Source organism: Pseudorasbora parva, chromosome 24 (assembly GCF_024679245.1).
Source record: "Pseudorasbora parva isolate DD20220531a chromosome 24, ASM2467924v1, whole genome shotgun sequence".
Taxonomy (NCBI): domain Eukaryota; kingdom Metazoa; phylum Chordata; class Actinopteri; order Cypriniformes; family Gobionidae; genus Pseudorasbora; species Pseudorasbora parva.
This window is the reverse complement of record NC_090195.1, coordinates 13,134,209-13,152,509: the sequence shown is the minus strand read 5'-3', so window position 1 is coordinate 13,152,509 and position 18,301 is coordinate 13,134,209. Positions and strand designations below refer to the sequence as shown.

Sequence of the window (18,301 nt, the reverse complement as noted above, 5' to 3'; positions counted from 1 at the left end):
GTGTCTGATTCTGAGGAATTAGATGCAGAGAGAGTAGAAGCAGGTGTTATTAATAATCTGCCTCCTCCGTGGTCCCGCATATACGTTTGCGAGCCTTTTATTCCTTCTAGTTTATTAAAGATCTAGATCTTTAATAAATCATGCTTTAATAAATCACTAGATCATGCCATCATTATAGTGTCAAGATAATGGTGGATTTTAATATCAAGGTTGTATAGTCTGTAATCTAATTATTTGCATGTGGAGAGACTGTGTGAGCAAAGATATGTGAGGATGCTCCAGCTGCTCCCTTTCTGGCTCTCTCCCCTGGTGCTGCATCCTCTTTGAAGGCTCCTGACTTGCCAATGGAGTGAGCACATTCAGCCCTCAAAGAAACACACTCACTTTGATTAGCCACGGTGAGGGAGCTCCCTTTTCACTTTTTTTTTGTGGTATGAAAGTCAGGTGTTTGCACCTCATGGTTCAGTCCCCATGTCTGCAAAAGCAGAGTGGCAGCCTCTATCGCAGGGTGACAGGTGGGCAGAGTAGAGTTTTCCCTCCTTGTCATATATAGCCATTAGCTATGATTCTTGGAGCAGTGCCTTTACTCATGTCAGGTTATGAGCTATTGTCCCCTAACCACTCTAAGGTCTTTCGAATGTAGTAGAAGCTCTGTAGAGTCAATTAATGCTATGCCAAAGACTATAGAAATAGAAAAACTGTAATGGGCAAGATGGTGGAATATGTCCGCCTTCTAAGCAAATGAGACAATCACTGATTGATAAAGTCATTGCATTACTGCAGCTAGAAGTGCCAGTTCTCGCCAGACTTGCGAGAACCAAGAACCTTGAGAACCTTATCCAAATAGATACGGTCTTAGATGGCCGAATAAGAAAATATGTGGTTATAGGCTCCCTATAGAATCAATACCAAGACACAGCGTCAAAGTTCCACTTCAAAAGGGAACATCTCAGTTTACGACTGTAACCATGGTTCCCTAATAAAGGGAACGAGGCACTGCATCTTGTTGCCGCACGAGGGCCTACCTGTGCCTCTCCTTTAGACAAAAAAGCATTCCGTGTGTGAAGTCATGGACTGACGTCTGTCTATGATTATAGTACTTAGTTTACACATGCCTCAGACACTGACCATGCTGATGGCTGATTTTCGGTAATCCGATATATCACGATAATGAATATGCACGATATTGTTATTGTGGGCACTTCAAAATATCGTAAAATAATAATTTATTAACAATTATTACATTTTTTATAATGCACTCAAGAATACTTTGCCCATCAACTGTATAAATGCTCAACACCGCTGTATTCTGCGTCAAAGGGACGCACTGATGAACTGCAGAATGCAGCGATTACCCCGGAAACCCCGCAAACAAAAGCAACCACGCTAGTTAAGTTTTTAAAACAGCCATTCGTTTTTGTAATATCAATGCTGTTCATCACAGCACCAAATACTTAATACTTAAAGACTTAATAGGCTATTTATTTTCAAACTTAAACATTATGTTTTAATCTGGACTACAACTTGCCCTAATGATTAGAATTTTTTGGATTATTTGTTCAAAAGACATACGACTTCATTAGTTAACATGTTAATTCATTATTACCAAACTGACAATGAAAAATACGTATAAAGAATGATTTATTCTAAGTAACGTTAATTTCTTAGTTAATGTTTAATAACAAAATAACTTTTTTAATGGACCTAAAATAAAACTAACAATGATCAGTATTTCTAACATTACCAAAAACATTATACTTTCTGTAACAAATGTAGCTATTGCTCAATCTTAGTTAATGCATTAAATAATGAGACCTTATTGTAATTTGTTACCCATTGTTCTTTATAGCTTAATTCTTTTGCACTTTAATCTGTTTGAAAATTTTACTTTTACAGCACTGAAAAAAAATTAAGAGACCACTTAACATTGATTTCTCATATTTTTTTCCAGAGCTGTGTATATATTTGGTGCATTGTATTATTGTATTTAAACATTCAGTTATTTTTGTTATTACAAAAATAGTTCTTAAAGCTGTTATGCTATGACAACACTTTTTTTGCAACTTATTTCAATATCGTGATAATATCGTATACTGTGATAAAAGCTTCAGCAATTAATCGCAACATGAAAAATTGATATCGGCACATGCCTAATACAAAGACCCTTCACAGGGAACCAGGGTTACTGTATGAGACGTTTTATTCTGATCTATGTTCTGGTTTTTTAAAAAGGTAAAAAGGTTTTACTGAGAGTTTTGTTGATATATTTTGCCTGATTTTTTTATATTTTACTCCTAAAACATGGTGACTTTTTTGTCTGTTGACAGTATTTATATTATTTATATACACATAGTATATATATATGTATATACTGTGTATATAAATAATATAAATACTGTCAACAGACAAAAAGTCCTCCCACTTCTGCTAGTTTTACTGAGATTTTTATGCCATGAGAATTGGCCATTAATACTATGGATGTCCTGTGGTAAAATTATATTACGCCATCTACCCCTGTAAAACTAATCCCGTACGAATAGGGCTTTAGTCATACCTGAGTGTCAGAAGACCTAAAATGCCAAAAAGATCAGTCGACAGTCTCAGAAGCACAACTTTAACTAAGGCTGAATGGAATGTCATCCATATCGCATAAAGGAGAGTGTAACCAGCATTGGTTTTCTTGGATGCCAGCGGTAACTCTCTTCCAGTATCCTCTTCTTGGTCTGACCTCTGTATAAATCAAATATTAACATTATTAGCATTACATCTCATACAAAGCATTCTTTTCACAATGAAACAAACGGAAACGGGAAGGTTGTCCCTGGTCCTTGTATATATTTTTAATTACCTCACTGTAATTCTGTTGTTTTTCCCACTCATGCTCAAACACTGAGCATAGGGTGTTGACAGAGTCCTCATTATACAGCTTGCAAAGGTCTGACAAATGCAGTGGTCCCCTGTGACCCATTACAGCCACCCTGAACAAAAAAAAAATCTGTTAAAGGTTGCTGCGGTTGACAATATAAAATACCTCCCCAGTTATAGTCACCTAGAATACCTATAAACAGGTTAATGCAGAAGGCTCCCTTTTAAAAATCAGAAATATCAAAAATACAGATCTCAGCAAAGACAATCTTAGTTAATGGTGAAAGTCAAGATAATATATCTACTTATTAATTGCACGGATAGATAGATAGATAGATAGATAGATAGATAGATAGATAGATAGATAGATAGATAGATAGATAGATAGATAGATAGATAGATAGATAGATAGATAGATAGATAGATAGATAGATAGATAGATAGATAGATAGATAGATAGATAGGTCTACTGCGCTGTTCTTATATGAATAAAGAAAACTCAAATCAGACAAATGTGTACTAAGTTTTTTTTTTTTACCAATAAATGTTTTACTTGGCAATGGCATATGAATTAATTGTGAAATGTTCACAATTCTTTGTTACAATAATGTGAACTTTACTTGCGTCCTCTTGACTCATTATAAAAAAAATAGACATTCAGTTCAAGTAGGGTAGGCTACTGTGAGAAAAACATCAATAAAAGTTGTGCTTACCTTATTTTACTATCGCTGGCAGCGACTGAAAACAATATATTGTTTTGCAGCGAATAAATGACATCCTGCAAGGCTGCATCTGCATCTCACACAGCTAGAACAATAGCAGCTTAGAAGAAAACACATAAAGCAGCATACATTTTAAGTTATTTACGCTTGCCGGCAATATTCACGTTGTAAATGTCCTCTGACATGTTTGGGGATAATTAAAGCCCGCTTTTGTGCAAAATTAAACCGCGTCTGAAGCCTAAACACTGGAGCGTGCAGCGTGCGCACATATCCAATGAGAGCGGCGGTTTCTGCTGGGGGCGTGTTTCACGGCTGTCAATCATCTAGTTGTGGAACATTTTTGAGAACGCGCATTTTTCTACTGAGAATTTTTCTAATTTAATATACTTTGTTTTCATTACACATAATCTTTTCAGCGTATTAAATTGAGTAAATGTTTTTGGAAAGCCAGTTATTTTCTTTCAGGTATAATATAATTTTAAATTCCAGATTTCCTATGTGGACTCCCACTCAGACCGTTGGACCTGACTGTGAAAATCATTTATTAATTAATAAAAAGTTTTAGAATTAAACTTAGTGAACATATATAGCGAATTGCATCGAAATAGCACCTGAAACAGTGCTAAAATCTGTAAACTCTTATAGTTTCAGATTATTTTGCACACAATAGTATTCTATTTTTCTGTATGAAAAACAAGAACATTAAAGAACATAACTGAATAAATAACTGGATAAATTATCTCTACATTAATTTAAAAGTGTTTGCAGTACCAGTTTCGGCCACAATCGTACATACACTTCCTTTAACATGAGCTCAGTTTTGTTGCTTAGCGACATGCCATGCACTGTTCCATGTTGTGTGTTGTGTGTGAAAATGGGCGTTAATGGAAAAAGAGAGCGTGTTTAAATCACCCTAAATATCTCATTCAAAGTCAATTTCAACAATCCTACAGAAAACAAAAACTGCTATGTCTATAATGCTGTCTTCGCCGAGAGAGATGTCCAGTAACAAAATTGAACCTGTATCAAATGAAGAGAGTGATACAAATGGCATACTCCAGTCAGGTTTGCCAAGCTTTAAAAAAAAAAAAAATATTTTAATCATATTTTGATGTCGTTGAGAATAACTTTTTACGTTGTGTTTAATCAGATGGTGATCAGTCAAGGAACTCTGGGTTCTGTGGATACCTCCTTACTTTCTTCTCCTTTCTCTTTGTCTTTCTTACTTTTCCTGTCTCTGTGTGGTTTTGTATAAAGGTAAGATAATTACTTAAAACATAGGCCTACTTTATTATTATTATTTTATATTTTATTTTATTTTTTACAATTATCAAATAATAAAATCTGACAAAAACATTAAGGTTTTGTAGCTCATCACTTATTAATTCAATTGGTATAGGCCTATACATTTCCTAACATTTCATTTTGTTAAAAGATTGTCCAGGAATATGAAAGAGCAGTTATTTTTCGTTTGGGACGACTCCTTGGTGGTGCTAAAGGACCTGGTTAGTAATGACCGACCGTTCTTACAAAATTAATAATTTGTTAAACATTGTACAATTTGCAACAAGCAGAAGTTCATCTTGATTGTTTTCAAAGGTTTGTTCTGGATTATTCCATGTGTGGACACATTTCGGAAGGTTGATTTGAGGACAGTGTCTTTTGACATCCCTCCTCAAGAGGTGAGTGATTCATTTGAATCAAAAATATCTAAATAGTGTTAGATATGACAGTATTCAAGGTTATGTGTTTAATATAATTTTTATTTAAGAGTTTACCTACGGTAATGTAACATGAATTACATTTTCAACATTTCTCCTCAGGTGCTGACCAAAGACTCTGTGACTATTATGGTGGATGCGGTGGTCTACTATCGTATCTTTAACCCCACTGTCTCCATTACCAAAGTAGAGAATGCTAATCATGCCACGCAGATGATTGCACAGACTACCTTACGAAACATGTTGGGAACTAAAAGCCTGGCAGACATCTTAAAAGACCGTGAGGAGATGTCAGAACAGATGGAGGTAAGATAACAAATACCTCTAAATCTTTAGCTGTACTTGTTTTCACTGTAAACCCTAATGCTCAAAATAATTAATTGGTTTATTAATTGGAGTAGAGTCAACTCAAATAAAACAAATTAGTTCAATCAAATTAACTTTTAAGAGTTATTTAGAATTTAGACACATTCTAACTTAAGTAGCCTAATGTAAATTGGTTCATTGTTTTCAATGTTTTGAGTTCTATTAACTTGTTTATGTTAATTTAGACAAACTTTAATTTAACTGGTTGATTACGGGTTGATTATAATTTCACCAACACTAATTCTGGATTGCCTCCACCAAACGGTAACATAACACTAAGTAAACACTAACGTAAAACTCTCCAATATCATTTATTCCCATTATAATACTTGATCTGTAAATAAAGGTATGTGCTGTGGATTTGAGTTTATAGCTGTTTCTGAACGATGTTGTACTGTAGGCCTATACTCGCCATCGGGTGGCAACACGAGGACTCATTAGCATCACACGCACAATAACTGGTATTTAAAACGAAGAAGAAACAAATGATCAGTAAACTGTTGGACAGATAAACATTATAGTCTAGGATTTGAGCGCTCAACATCTCTTCTATTTGTGCAGTGAACTCTTCAATGCGCACTAACGCTGGCAACTCTGACTCTGACTTAAAGCACATCATTCTACCCCCTTGTCTGTCTTATCTCAGAAAGGTCTAGAAAGCACCAAATTCAAAAATAATTTCACATTTCCACTACATAATCACCCAGTTTAAATACTGATTCATCTTCCCAGCGCTGAAGTACCATTTTAAGTAGGCTACAACTAAATGCATGAGTACAAAATACAAATCTGCAAGTTCTGCTTCCTTAAACTTAAAACTTCTTAACCTAAATTTGTTTACAGTGTGGTAACTCATAAAAATAAAGGTTCTTTATTGGCATTGAACACCCATGAACACTTTCCATTCAACAAAAGGTTCTTAATAAAGCAAATAAGGTTCTTTAGATTATTAAACACTAAGAACAAAGTTGAGCCAACTTTTGAAAATAAGGCATCCTACCACACTCAACTTTTTTAGTTAACTCAACTAAATTGCTCCAGAGATATGATCTTTTAAGTTAGCTCAAATGTTTCTTCTTTTTTTTACTGTGTTCTTTTAAGAACTGTTTAATAAATATGATATGTTCAAATATCTCTGTACAGAAATGGCAGCTATATGCCATCTCCTAAAACACTCATTGCTTTATATGCAAAATATTTTGTTTATATTATGATTTGAATTTTGCCTCAAATATTCTCTCTGATGAAAAATTTTATTCAAAATGCTATTTTGTAGTACATTATTAAATCTATCAAATAGTTAAGTTATACTCTGATCTGAGCTTGGATTATTAAGCATCCCCTTTTTGGACCCTAATTTTCGCCAGATTCAACATTTTCTTTTAGGAGCATATAAACGCCTTAAATAAAAATTGTTCATCGTTTCATCATCTCTGACAGGCTGTGCTGTATGCTGCATCCAAGAACTGGGGTATCAAAGTGGAACGGGTTGAGCTTAAAGATGTCAAACTGCCCACCTCTTTGCAGAGAGCCATGGCAGCTGAAGCAGAAGCCACCAGAGATGCCCGAGCTAAGGTGGGTGTCTGAGCACTGAAAGACTGTTACATGCTTCAGACACACAAACACATCCTATACAGTGTGTTACTGCAGAGCCTGCCAACTTTAGTCTTATCAGCTTTGCAGCTTTGTGTTCAGTCTGTCTGGGGAAACATGGTGCTCTCTGATTGGTGGATAAGCACCTGCAGCCCCTCGCACACAGGGGTGTAGATGAACTGTAACCCCCTTAAGCCAATCAATTTCCAAAACAAGGCTCGCAAACCAGCAAAGCACTTGCAGGTCAAGACATTAGCCTGAATGTATTGCTATTTGTGATGACTTTTATAACCAGCATGTATAATACCTACATAATTTCATTTCATTTAACTATAGCTTAATATTAAGAACCAAAGGTTAGGAAATAGTTTAACTCCTTGTGTGAAAATTTTCCTCTTGTGGAATATTCATGTAAATATCTATTATGCTGCTTCTTCAGGGCACTAAAACACATTTATGATCTTTATACATTAATCAATGTCGCTCATTCATTTTTTATTTATCCACACCTGAATTTTTATCCAGCATTTAGGTAAATCAGTGACTAACATGAAAGAAAACTTTCAAAGATTATTCATTTATCTGCCATTAATCCATATTTTCCTCATTAATTTAACCATCCATTAATACACTAGTTCAGATATGTGTTTGCCTTTTAATGAACACTATAATAATGTCATATTGTTGACTGGAAACCTGAGCCTTTATGTCCTTACACACTACGGCACAACGCAGTGGAAAAACAAACTGGATTTACTTAATGGAAATTTCCGAGCAATTAAAGGTGTGTGCCAAAGACTTGACTGTGTTGGGATTGTGTTTATATAAAGAACAAATGTTCTTTGTAAAATGATCATATTTATGTGTGTTCTATAATGAACAGGTGATCGCAGCAGAGGGAGAAATGAATGCCTCGCGTGCTCTGAAAGAGGCGGCAATCGTGATGTCAGAGTCCCCATCAGCACTTCAGCTGCGCTATATGCAAACACTTACTGAGATTGCCTCGGAAAGGAACTCAACTATTGTCTTTCCTCTTCCCATAGACCTCATCTCTAGTTTCATGAGAAGGTGAAATCATATATGGATTATATCAATATGTTCAAATATCTCTGTACAGACATTGCAGTTTCTCTTTAAACATGCATTGCTTTAACTAGGCAAACTATTCTGTTTATATTTGAGCTTTGCCTCAAATATTCTCTCTGATGAAATTTTTTATTCAAAATGTTATTTTGTATTATATTATTAAATTAAATCTATCAAATATTATAACTAAGTTGCACTCTGATCTAAGCTTCTTTGATTATTTTATATGTATTAAAGTAATCTTTTAAGCATGAGAATAAAAATGATGTAAATGTCATTGTGTATGCCTGTAGCTTAACAATCTTAAAGACATAAATACATGCATAAACAGTGAACACTGCAAAAACCATGTTTGTAGATGACAGTATGACTCTTTAAACTCTTAATATTGTCATGAGAAGATTTACGGTTAATCTGTCGGCCTGATGCAGAAAAAATGGGTACAATGAGCCCTGATCAGTGTGTCCCATAATAGGATTGACTTCATCAGGTGCGGGAATGGGTGGACAGTTTAGTAGAGTTACTGTAATCTGCCATCTAATCTGTTTCAACCGCACATAGACCAAAGCAGCTTCTGTTCTGACCCTGAACCCCAAAGACACACTCTCCTAATGCTCTTATTTCTGCTTTCTCCAAACACAGAAGTTGTCTTGCCGCATAAAACATAATTTCAAACTTTTTAGAATATTCATCAATTGTTATATTCACTTATATTCATAATTTAATATGATTAACGAGACATATATATATATATATATATATATATATATATATATATATATATATATATATATATATATATATATATATATATATATATATATATATATATATATATATAATATACACACTATATTGCCAAAAGTATTGGGTCTTCCCCCAAATCATTGGATTCAGGTGTTCCAAAGGTATAAAATCAATCACCTAGGCATGCAGACGCTTCTACAAACATTCACTCCATTCATGAAATTTCCTCACAACTAAATATTCCATGGTCAACTGTTAGTGGTATTATAACAAAGTGGAAACAATTGGGAACAACAGCAACTCAGCCACGAAGTGATAGGCAGGAAAAAAACAAAAAGGGGGTCAGCCCATGCTGAGGCTCACAGTGCACAGAAGTCAGCAAATTTCTGCAGATTGAATAGCTACAGACCTCCAAACTTCAAGTGGCATTCGGATTAACTCAAGAACAGTGTCTAGAGAGATTCATGGAATGGGTTTCCCTGTCCAAGTAGCTGCATCCAAGCCTTAAATCACAAAGTGTCACCAAAGTGTTGGATGCAGTAGTGTATAGTACACTGCCACTGGACTCTAGGGATGTGTTCTCTGGAGTGACGCTTCTCTGTCTATCTATCTGTCTAATTATATGGAATTGATTAATAATAATAATAATAATGTAGTGGTTTTTATGGCACTCAGCAGGGAAGCAGAGATAATCCATACATGGATCATTGCTCATGCACTTAGTGATGATGCTCAACTATATGGGTGCAATAGGAAAATTACATGTGTGTATTTGCTGACAGTATATTTTGGTAAGCCTTGTGGCTGATGGATGAATATCTGTGCTGATGTGGCTCTTTCAAAGTAGAGTTTGGAAGAAGAACCACTCCTCTAATTGTGACCTTTAATGCAGCCGAATAAGCCTAACCTTAGAGAGAACAAAAAGTAAAGGGATAATTCACACACAAATTAACATTTGGTCATCATTTACCTGCCCTCATGCCCACTGGGTTTCATTGTATTGACAAAATATAAACACCAAGGCATTGTTCAAAGTACCTCAAGTATTCTAAGAACAAAAGTCAAACCATGAGGGTGAGTAAATTTGTGTCTTTTGGCAGACTATCCCTGTAAGGTTGTTCAGTTATCACTCTGTACTCTTCTGGAAGTCCTAAGCTGGCCTGCTGACTTAACCACATTGTGACACTAACCACAGGGTGAGCATGTGTGATCTCATCCAATCTCCTTCGCCCCACCTACAACTCCTCCTCCATGGGCTCTTTTCTTTACAACAGATTCACTGTTTCTTAGTCTTCTTGATTTTTCTTGTGTCTACCTCTCTCACCTCTTGTGGTTATGATGTCAATGTGGCGTTTCCTGATTTTAATGAGCACCTTTATGCTTTGTAAAGGTAAGCGACAGGAAAGGACTCTACCTAACAGATTACACCATTTGAATGTGCGTAAAAGTTTTATCCGCTTACTTTTATTGCTAACTTAGAAAAAAGTTGAGAAAGATTTAGACATTTCTTTACAAAAAAATTAAGTCGAGACACTGGGATGTTTTTCATTTCTAATTTAACAATTTGTGTGTCTTCTTCTATTGAACTGTTATGAGCTTTAACACGTGCATACTCTTCATGTTGCGTCTGACAAATTTTTAATAGCTCAAAAAACATTTGATTTATTTTATACATTATATATTTTCCTACAGTCTCAAGAGAACGGATTAATAGCTACATTTCAGCTAAGACATGAATAAATGCAGTTGCACTGTCTCCAAACTAACCCAAACAGAAATACCATGTCTTTTTGGAAACACCTAGAATCCAAGGACTTGGCCTATATTTACCAATGTTATTTCAGTGATATGTGGTCGGTAACTCTAGATGGCAGAAATAGCAGATCAGCATCAAAGAGAGTTAAATACAGTAAACCCCTATCCTTGATCATGTGACTGACACCTGTAATAATCTCAAATCTTTCTATTGGAGGAAGGGGTGGAGCAGAGAAACATGTGGAAGGAGAGGTGGGATGATCTGCTTTTTTATAGAAGCATGATCCAATTGTGACTTACGTGCAGGCTAATTACAAAGCACAGATGACCTCTATGGTCGAAAATCTACATGGAAAACCTGAGAGGTTACATGGCTTATAAATGCAATGAATGCAGGATGATCAGAATGATGTCGTGCAGACTGCTGAAGAAAAATGGAAGCATTAAACTTTGATGTTTAGTGGAGAGGACGCACAGCAAGATGAACAGGAAGTGGGTCGCTAAAATCCAGGCTTACTTACTTGTGGATCAGTCAGGCCAAGAGAGGGCAAGGACAGCAATGACTGACTTTTGTGAATATTCTAAATAGAACAAATTAATTCTACCCTATTATCAGCATCCAGAAGAGCAGACTTTGGAATGTTTAAAGGACTTTATTATGAAAGTAAAGGAACCAAAACACAGACCATGTGACCATCCATGGATGAATTGCAATGCATTAGTTAACAGAATAATAATGGCATACAAAGGATGCTACATTATTCTCAGAATGTATAATTTGTCTGAACTAGTTTTTCCTTTTTCCTTCTCCACATCCTAAAAACCTGATAAAAAAAACTGTGTTATGAGATCATTTGTTCTAGCTAATCAAAAGAGCCAAGCACTATGCTAAGCTAACGTGCTAAGCTGTTGTTAACCTAAGGCTAAATGAAAACAGGAAAGACTTTATTTGTTGAAAAATTTGGCATTAGGTCATTTAGACATTATTTAGGCTGGGTCATTTAGACATTATTAACATTTTCAAAATTAAGATGCTAAATTATTTTCTGTAATTTCTAAAAAAGCAACGAATACCCATTAAGTCTTTATTGTTTTAAACAAAATTAATTTGTTGTTGTAGAAATTAAAACCCAACAGGCTTGTTGTTGTGTAATGTTTTGCTTGAAATGTGTTTTTACAATATTTCATAAATGGTATAATCTGTCTTTGCTGCAGTGTTATTGTAGTATTTTTTATGATATGCTATTTTAACATCGATTATTTTGAACTTTTATTTTTATATTTAGATTTTCACTTTAGTTTAAGTTTCAGTATTTTTTTTTACACTGTAATTTTTTGTTGTTGGTTTAACTTTAAAAAAAAGTAAGTAACCTGGTTGCCTTAAAAAAAAATTGTTAATTGAAATTAAAATTATTGCATCTGAACCACATAAAAATGTGATAAATCATGAAAATAGCACAATTTGGCATGTTTCACTGCATCATCGCGAATAAAACACACACATTTACCTTATATGCTTACAAAATCTTTTAACAATATTTAAGTAAATGTTGTCAATTTTCAAAAAAAGTTATTGTATTAACTCAATTTTTTTTATCTTAATGAACGTAAAATTAAGGCAACAAGGTAACTTATTTTTAAAATATTTATTTACAGTGTTTGTGCTTTTGTAATTTTCATAAGTTTTTAAAATATTTCTATATAAGCTGTAAGTAAATTTTAGTACTTAGCTGCAAAATCAACATCTCATTTTCATTTAAGTTTTTCATGTAATATTTATATTTCATGTTAATTCAACTTAATTTCAATTACTTTCAATTACAATGTCAACAAATTTGTATAGTATTATTAGTCAACAACACTTCTGTGCTGTCAAACCCAAATACAAAATGGCTGGAAACAAAAAGGTATAACAAGCCATATCAATTAACTGGTTCAATAATTAACATCTTTAGTTTCACACAAGCAAAACACAGACCAGTAAGCCAGTGTCTTTTGTCATTAGGTGAGGACAGTGAGTGTGACAACTTCACTGATCTGGACTTCCATGAGTCTTTCATGGGGACCTATCTGTATGTGCGGCTGCTGCTCTACGCGCGTGCAAACCTGGAGTGCGGTCGGGAGTTCCCCCACCACAACTTCACTCAAGAACCCCTGTTCAATGTAACCCGACCCACTACCTTTGTCATACACGGGTACAGACCCACAGGGGCACCGCCTATCTGGATCAACCACATTGTGCACTTGTTAGCAGCACAGAAGGACATGAACATCCTGGTAGTGGACTGGAACAGAGGGGCTGCCAACCTCAATTACTTCACGGCGGTAGCCAACACACGGGGCACAGCTGTGAACATCACCGGCTTGATAGAAAACATGGAGGTAGAGTCAGTGGTCTGAAATCGCTTTGGTCATGTCTGCCGACTTATTGAATGTGGTTAAAATATTGTGTTCCAATCAGAAAGAAGGAGCATCGCTTGACTCCATCCACCTGATTGGTGTCAGCCTGGGTGCACATGTTGCCGGGTTCATTGGCGCGATGCTGGGAGGACGAGTAGGCAGAATCACAGGTGAGCCAATGAAACAAAAAAGGTTGTAACATCTTCGGTTAGTTAACCTTTTTTAATAAATTGTTTCACCTGCTCCAGGTCTAGACCCAGCAGGGCCAATGTTTGCTGGTGTCCCCCCTGAGGACCGCCTTGATCCAACTGATGCCCAGTTTGTAGATGTGCTGCACACAGATATGAACTGTAAGTATAAGAAATTTGTGGCTAATGACATTAAAGAATAATAATAAAAAAAAAATTATTTGTATTCAGCAATGCTCAGAATGGTAAACTAGTAGCTTAGAAATCTAGATGCACCCTATAGCGGCAGCAAATGTAAATTACAGCCAGGGCATTTAGCAACTCTCAGTTGGCTTGCGAGCATGTAAAACCAAAATCCAGTCAAATCTCAAAAAGGGGGGTCACAGTTAAGGGGTTAATATTTAAGGAACCCCAATTGTCACATTATAAATGGCAGATCAATGCATGTATTTGTAAATGCGGAAGGTCAAACAGTATTCCCTGCATACAGAAAATGTCTACACTGCGCACAGTATGCTTGAGATTAATTATACTAAAATAGTAGTATGCTTTCCTGTGGCAGCCTTTGGCCTTAGAGGAACCCATGGCCATATTGATTTCTATGCCAATGGAGGATTAGATCAGCCTGGATGTCCTAAGACCATCTTCTCAGGTCAGTATGTTTAGAGATCCAAATAATTAATGATGATTTATCACACAAAGAATGCTCTTGAAATAAACCTGAAATGCAAAACGTTGGCTGTGTAATTAAGATTCTGTCTATAATCATTATGCAATTCTCCCAATGGGACAGAGTTCATTATAAGGATGTGTTAACAGGGAAGACGGCTAAGATCTAATCGCACTCCTTCTCTTCTCCGCAGGGAAATCTTATTTTGTGTGTGATCACCAGAGGTCTGTTTTCCTGTACCTGTGTGCTCTGAATCACACCTGTAACCTTACGGCATACCCGTGTTCCTCGTACAGCGACTTCCTCAGCGGCCAGTGTTTGCAGTGTGAGACCTTTAAGCCCGCATCCTGTCCTGTTCTGGGTAAAAGCAATATGCAATATATCTAGTAAATTAACCATATTAAATGCTAATAGTAATACTGAGTAAAGATTTCAAGCGTGAGTTTGCTTTTATATAACAGTTCAATAAACAAAATAAAAACATACAGAGCAACTTTTATTTTAGACAGAATATTTTTGTTACATTGTTTTTGCTCTGCCAACCAAAACATTTCCTAACTAAGAGCAGAATCAACCGTCACTTGTGTCTATTCAGTGTTTTTTAATGAACAGGTTGGATGTTTTTTTTTTTTTAAAGTAATGAATACTTTTATTCAGCAAGGATGGCATTTTATAAAAATATTGTATTTTATTATTTGATCAAAAGTGACAGAAGACTTACAAAAGATTTAAAATTAAGTTGTTTTTTTCTATTCATGAAAGAATCCAGATTTGTTTTACTCAGAAGAACCATTTCTTGCAATTTTCATAACTCACAATTGTGAGCTTATTTCTCGCAATTCCGAGAAAGTCTAAATTTGTGAGATATGAACATGCAATTAAAAAGGTGTCTTTTATCTAACAATTCTAACTTTTTTTTCTCTATTGTTAATATCTCTGACTGTATAAATCAACCGAATTTATATCTCGCAATTCTGCCAAAAAAGACAAACTGTTTCTCTCACAATTCTAAAAGTAAACAGTGCGACTTTTCTTGAGGCAAACTCAAAATTGCAAGTCAGAATTTTGACAGGTGCAATTATTTTATTTTTTATTCCGTGACAGAAACAATCTTCAATACATAAAAGACCTCTTTCAAAAACAGAAAAAATATTTACCCCAAAATTGCACAGATTTAACGACCAGTCAGTCAAGTGATTAAAGGAGTGATAAAAGCCACAGTGCCATTGGACTATCAAAACTCTTAGAGCATCGTTCAGCCAATCAGATTCCAGCACCGATGTTTTTCTTCTTCTTCTTGGAAATACAACTGAAAAAAAAGGTCATCGTTTTATATTCCGAGTCTAAACTTTTACATATTAATAACAAACCCACAATAGAACGTGCCAAATACAAGTTTAACTGATAAACGCAGCGGAGTCACCAAACAGCCAAGCAATACCCAGAAATTTAAAGGTGCACTATGTCGTATTTTTGCAGTAAAATATCCAAAAACTACTAGGCCAGTGTTATATATTTTGTTCAGTTGAGTTCTTACAATATCCCAAATGTTTCCAACTATTTGTAAATTGTGAAAAAATTGCTATTTTAACCAAGGAGCCAGGACGTCGGAGAGAGTTGCCTGTCAGTTGTGTCATATCTGCATTACCCTCGGTTTCCGTTGGAAGAGCTTTACTGTTAGCAGAGTGAACAAGTGTCACAGCAACCGCTGAGCAAACACAAAGAGTAACATCATAACATAATTTTAAACACACTTAAATGTATCTAATATGATAAACAGAGCTGCGTTACCTCATACTCATGACCGAAGAAGCGGAAATGGCAACAGCGACTGTGTCCTATCATAATCAAAGTCCCGTTGCTCGTGAGCTGTGTTGTGTAACAATCGCTCCAGCAGCCGTGCTCAGCTCCACAACACTCAGTCCTGCTCTGCTTCATAATACAATAACTTTAATAACCGCATCCATGAACATGATTTCTGAAATCCTCTCCTGATTCTTTTCCACCGGCTGTGAGGTGAAAACCACGTCCCAATATTCTGCGCTCAAACTTGGCATCATCAAACTACGCCTTTGTCTTGAATATGCGTCCTCTAGCGGACGTAAAAATGACAGTGCAGCTTTAAATTTAAGGAGCCAAAAAATGTGATGTTAAAAAATGTTGCTAAAAATGCAAACAGACAAAAAAAGCTTACCGCGGTCCTAAAAGCGGCCGCTTCGAAGAAGTGTGTCAGTACATAGTCGAAAAAAGACATAACTGCAGTGCCCATAACCAGAGAAGGCACAGGATATCGGCAAAAAGTAATTGAGGCATTACTCAAGCAAGGCTCATGATTTCTTATTTCGGCTACGTACTGATGCACTTGTCAATATCCTCAAAGGGGCGGCTTTGATTAGCGCTTGCACTCTGTCCGACTTCAGAGAGAAACTGCTGTCTTTTCAGCGCTATATGTGATTGATCGGCCTAAGATAAAAATGTATATCCTTGGTCATATCCATATATATACCCTTTTATAAGATAGGTGTTTTTTTTGACATGCCAGCATCTGTTGCTACATAAAAAAATAAATATAGTGAAATCTACAAAATAAGATCTTCAGGTAATTTTTATGATAGCTATGCCATAGTGTTTATTTCAGAATGTAACTGTTGGTACATTTTACCAGTATTTGCCATACTTTAAATATAGAAATTTAAATGATAAATATGCAGTTTTTAAATCATTTTTAAATAAGTGTGTTCTTTAAAAGGCAAGATTTGGTCTACCTTTTCCAAAAGATACATCTTGGAAAATATTAGGAATAACCCTGGTGATTGTTATATCCTCTTCAGGTTATGACATGAGCCAGTGGAGGGATACACTCTTGAGGTTGGGGCAAACAAGAGCATATTTCTCAACTACGGCAGAGCTTCCCTACAGCAGTGAGTTCTCAGCACTATAACGGCTCATAGCAGAAGCTGTTTTCTCAAAGGCAGTTTGTGCAATATTCTGCTTTCTCATTTCAGAAACAAGCTACAGAGTGGACCTAGTAACCTGGAACCAGTTTTTACGGTGGGGGGTGGTCGTACTCCGGCTGCACAATGGAAAACACGTAATAGAGACCCAGATAGATAAGTATGTAAACTGCAGTAAACAGCTTCTTCTAACTTTGACTTGCTGTTCTGTAATGCTGATTCTGTATGTTTTGCTTAGTAAGCTGATGAGGTTTGAGCAGTATACATCCACTCGACTACTGGCCCAGTTTGACGAGGATCTATATCCAATTCAGAAAATATCTTTGCGGATTGTCACTGGGAATGTTATTGGACCTCGATACAAGATAAGGCTGCTTCATATTCGGATAACTCCACTGGAAAATCCAAACAGGTGAATAACCACTCTTTGCTTTTCTGAGCTAACGCCCATACAGTACCGCTTAAAAGTTTAGGGTCAATAAGATTATTTTAAGTCTCTTATGCTCATTAAGGGTGCATTTAAAATACAGTAAAAACAGCAATATTGTGAAATATTACAATTTGAAAAAACTGTTAATTATTTTAAAATTGAATTTATGCCTGTGATGCAAAGCTGAGTTTTCATTACTCAGTACTCCAGTCTTCAGTGTCACATGATCCTTCAGAAAGCATTCTAATATGCTGATTTGGTGCTCAAGAAACGTTTCTTGGCTAATATTTCTGTGTAAACCATGCTACATTTTTTAAATAGGATTTCTTGATGAATAAAGTTCAAAAGAATGGTGTTTATTTGACATATAAATTTGTAACATTATAAAATGTATTTACTAACACTTTTGATCAACAAAGCATCTTTGCAGAAGTACCACTTTCTTTAAAAAAAACTAAATCTTGAATCTTTTGTATTTGATTGTGATGCACACATGTAATCGTGTTGCTCTTGTCCCCCACAGGCCACTGATATGTCGATATGACATTATTTTGGAGGAGAATGCAGAGGTGTCTTTCAAACCGTTGCCCTGCCATTAACCTTAAGAAATCACATTAAAACACCTGAACTAAAAGAAATTTTTAAGAGGGTTTAAAAAGTTTTAGTGCCTTTTCTGTGAGATTACTACTGTGATTTTTTTTTGTTCACTAGTATAAAACGATGTTATATCAGACACATTCACGTATTTAGAATTTAAGTGCAGTTTTACAATATAAAGTCCTGACCATTCCAGTATAGTTTTGT

At 35.5% G+C, this 18,301-nt stretch overlaps 2 protein-coding genes across 2 annotated transcripts; both read left to right on the top strand.

The window, feature by feature from the left end:
- The first annotated feature begins 4,461 nt into the window (after positions 1-4,461).
- Positions 4,462-8,420, top strand: zgc:112408 (uncharacterized protein LOC550260 homolog). Its single transcript, XM_067434935.1, has 7 exons — positions 4,462-4,652; positions 4,738-4,844; positions 5,023-5,092; positions 5,187-5,269; positions 5,411-5,614; positions 7,115-7,249; positions 8,151-8,420. The coding sequence occupies exons 1-7, from the start codon at positions 4,556-4,558 to the stop codon at positions 8,337-8,339; spliced, it is 885 nt and encodes a 294-aa protein (XP_067291036.1). The 5' UTR covers positions 4,462-4,555; the 3' UTR covers positions 8,340-8,420.
- Positions 8,421-10,438: 2,018 nt separating this feature from the next.
- lipib (lipase, member Ib) lies at positions 10,439-18,279 on the top strand. The gene is made up of 10 exons (XM_067435506.1): positions 10,439-10,490; positions 12,861-13,237; positions 13,317-13,425; positions 13,504-13,605; positions 14,006-14,095; positions 14,307-14,474; positions 16,945-17,034; positions 17,119-17,227; positions 17,306-17,479; positions 18,021-18,279. Exons 1-10 carry the CDS (start codon positions 10,439-10,441, stop codon positions 18,094-18,096), a joined length of 1,347 nt encoding a protein of 448 aa, XP_067291607.1. The 3' UTR covers positions 18,097-18,279.
- The last annotated feature ends 22 nt before the right edge of the window (positions 18,280-18,301 follow it).

Bases quoted from the DNA above. Each gene is read 5' to 3' on its own strand.
- zgc:112408 (XM_067434935.1), top strand. From the start codon at position 4,556: ATGTCTATAATGCTGTCTTCGCCGAGAGAGATGTCCAGTAACAAAATT. The intron at 4,653-4,737 runs GTTTGCCAAGCT...GTGTTTAATCAG, and splicing joins AAATGGCATACTCCAGTCAG to ATGGTGATCAGTCAAGGAAC. The intron at 5,615-7,114 runs GTAAGATAACAA...CATCTCTGACAG, and splicing joins AGATGTCAGAACAGATGGAG to GCTGTGCTGTATGCTGCATC.
- lipib (XM_067435506.1), top strand. From the start codon at position 10,439: ATGTCAATGTGGCGTTTCCTGATTTTAATGAGCACCTTTATGCTTTGT. The intron at 13,238-13,316 runs GTAGAGTCAGTG...TGTTCCAATCAG, and splicing joins GCTTGATAGAAAACATGGAG to AAAGAAGGAGCATCGCTTGA. The intron at 14,096-14,306 runs GTCAGTATGTTT...TCTTCTCCGCAG, and splicing joins TCCTAAGACCATCTTCTCAG to GGAAATCTTATTTTGTGTGT.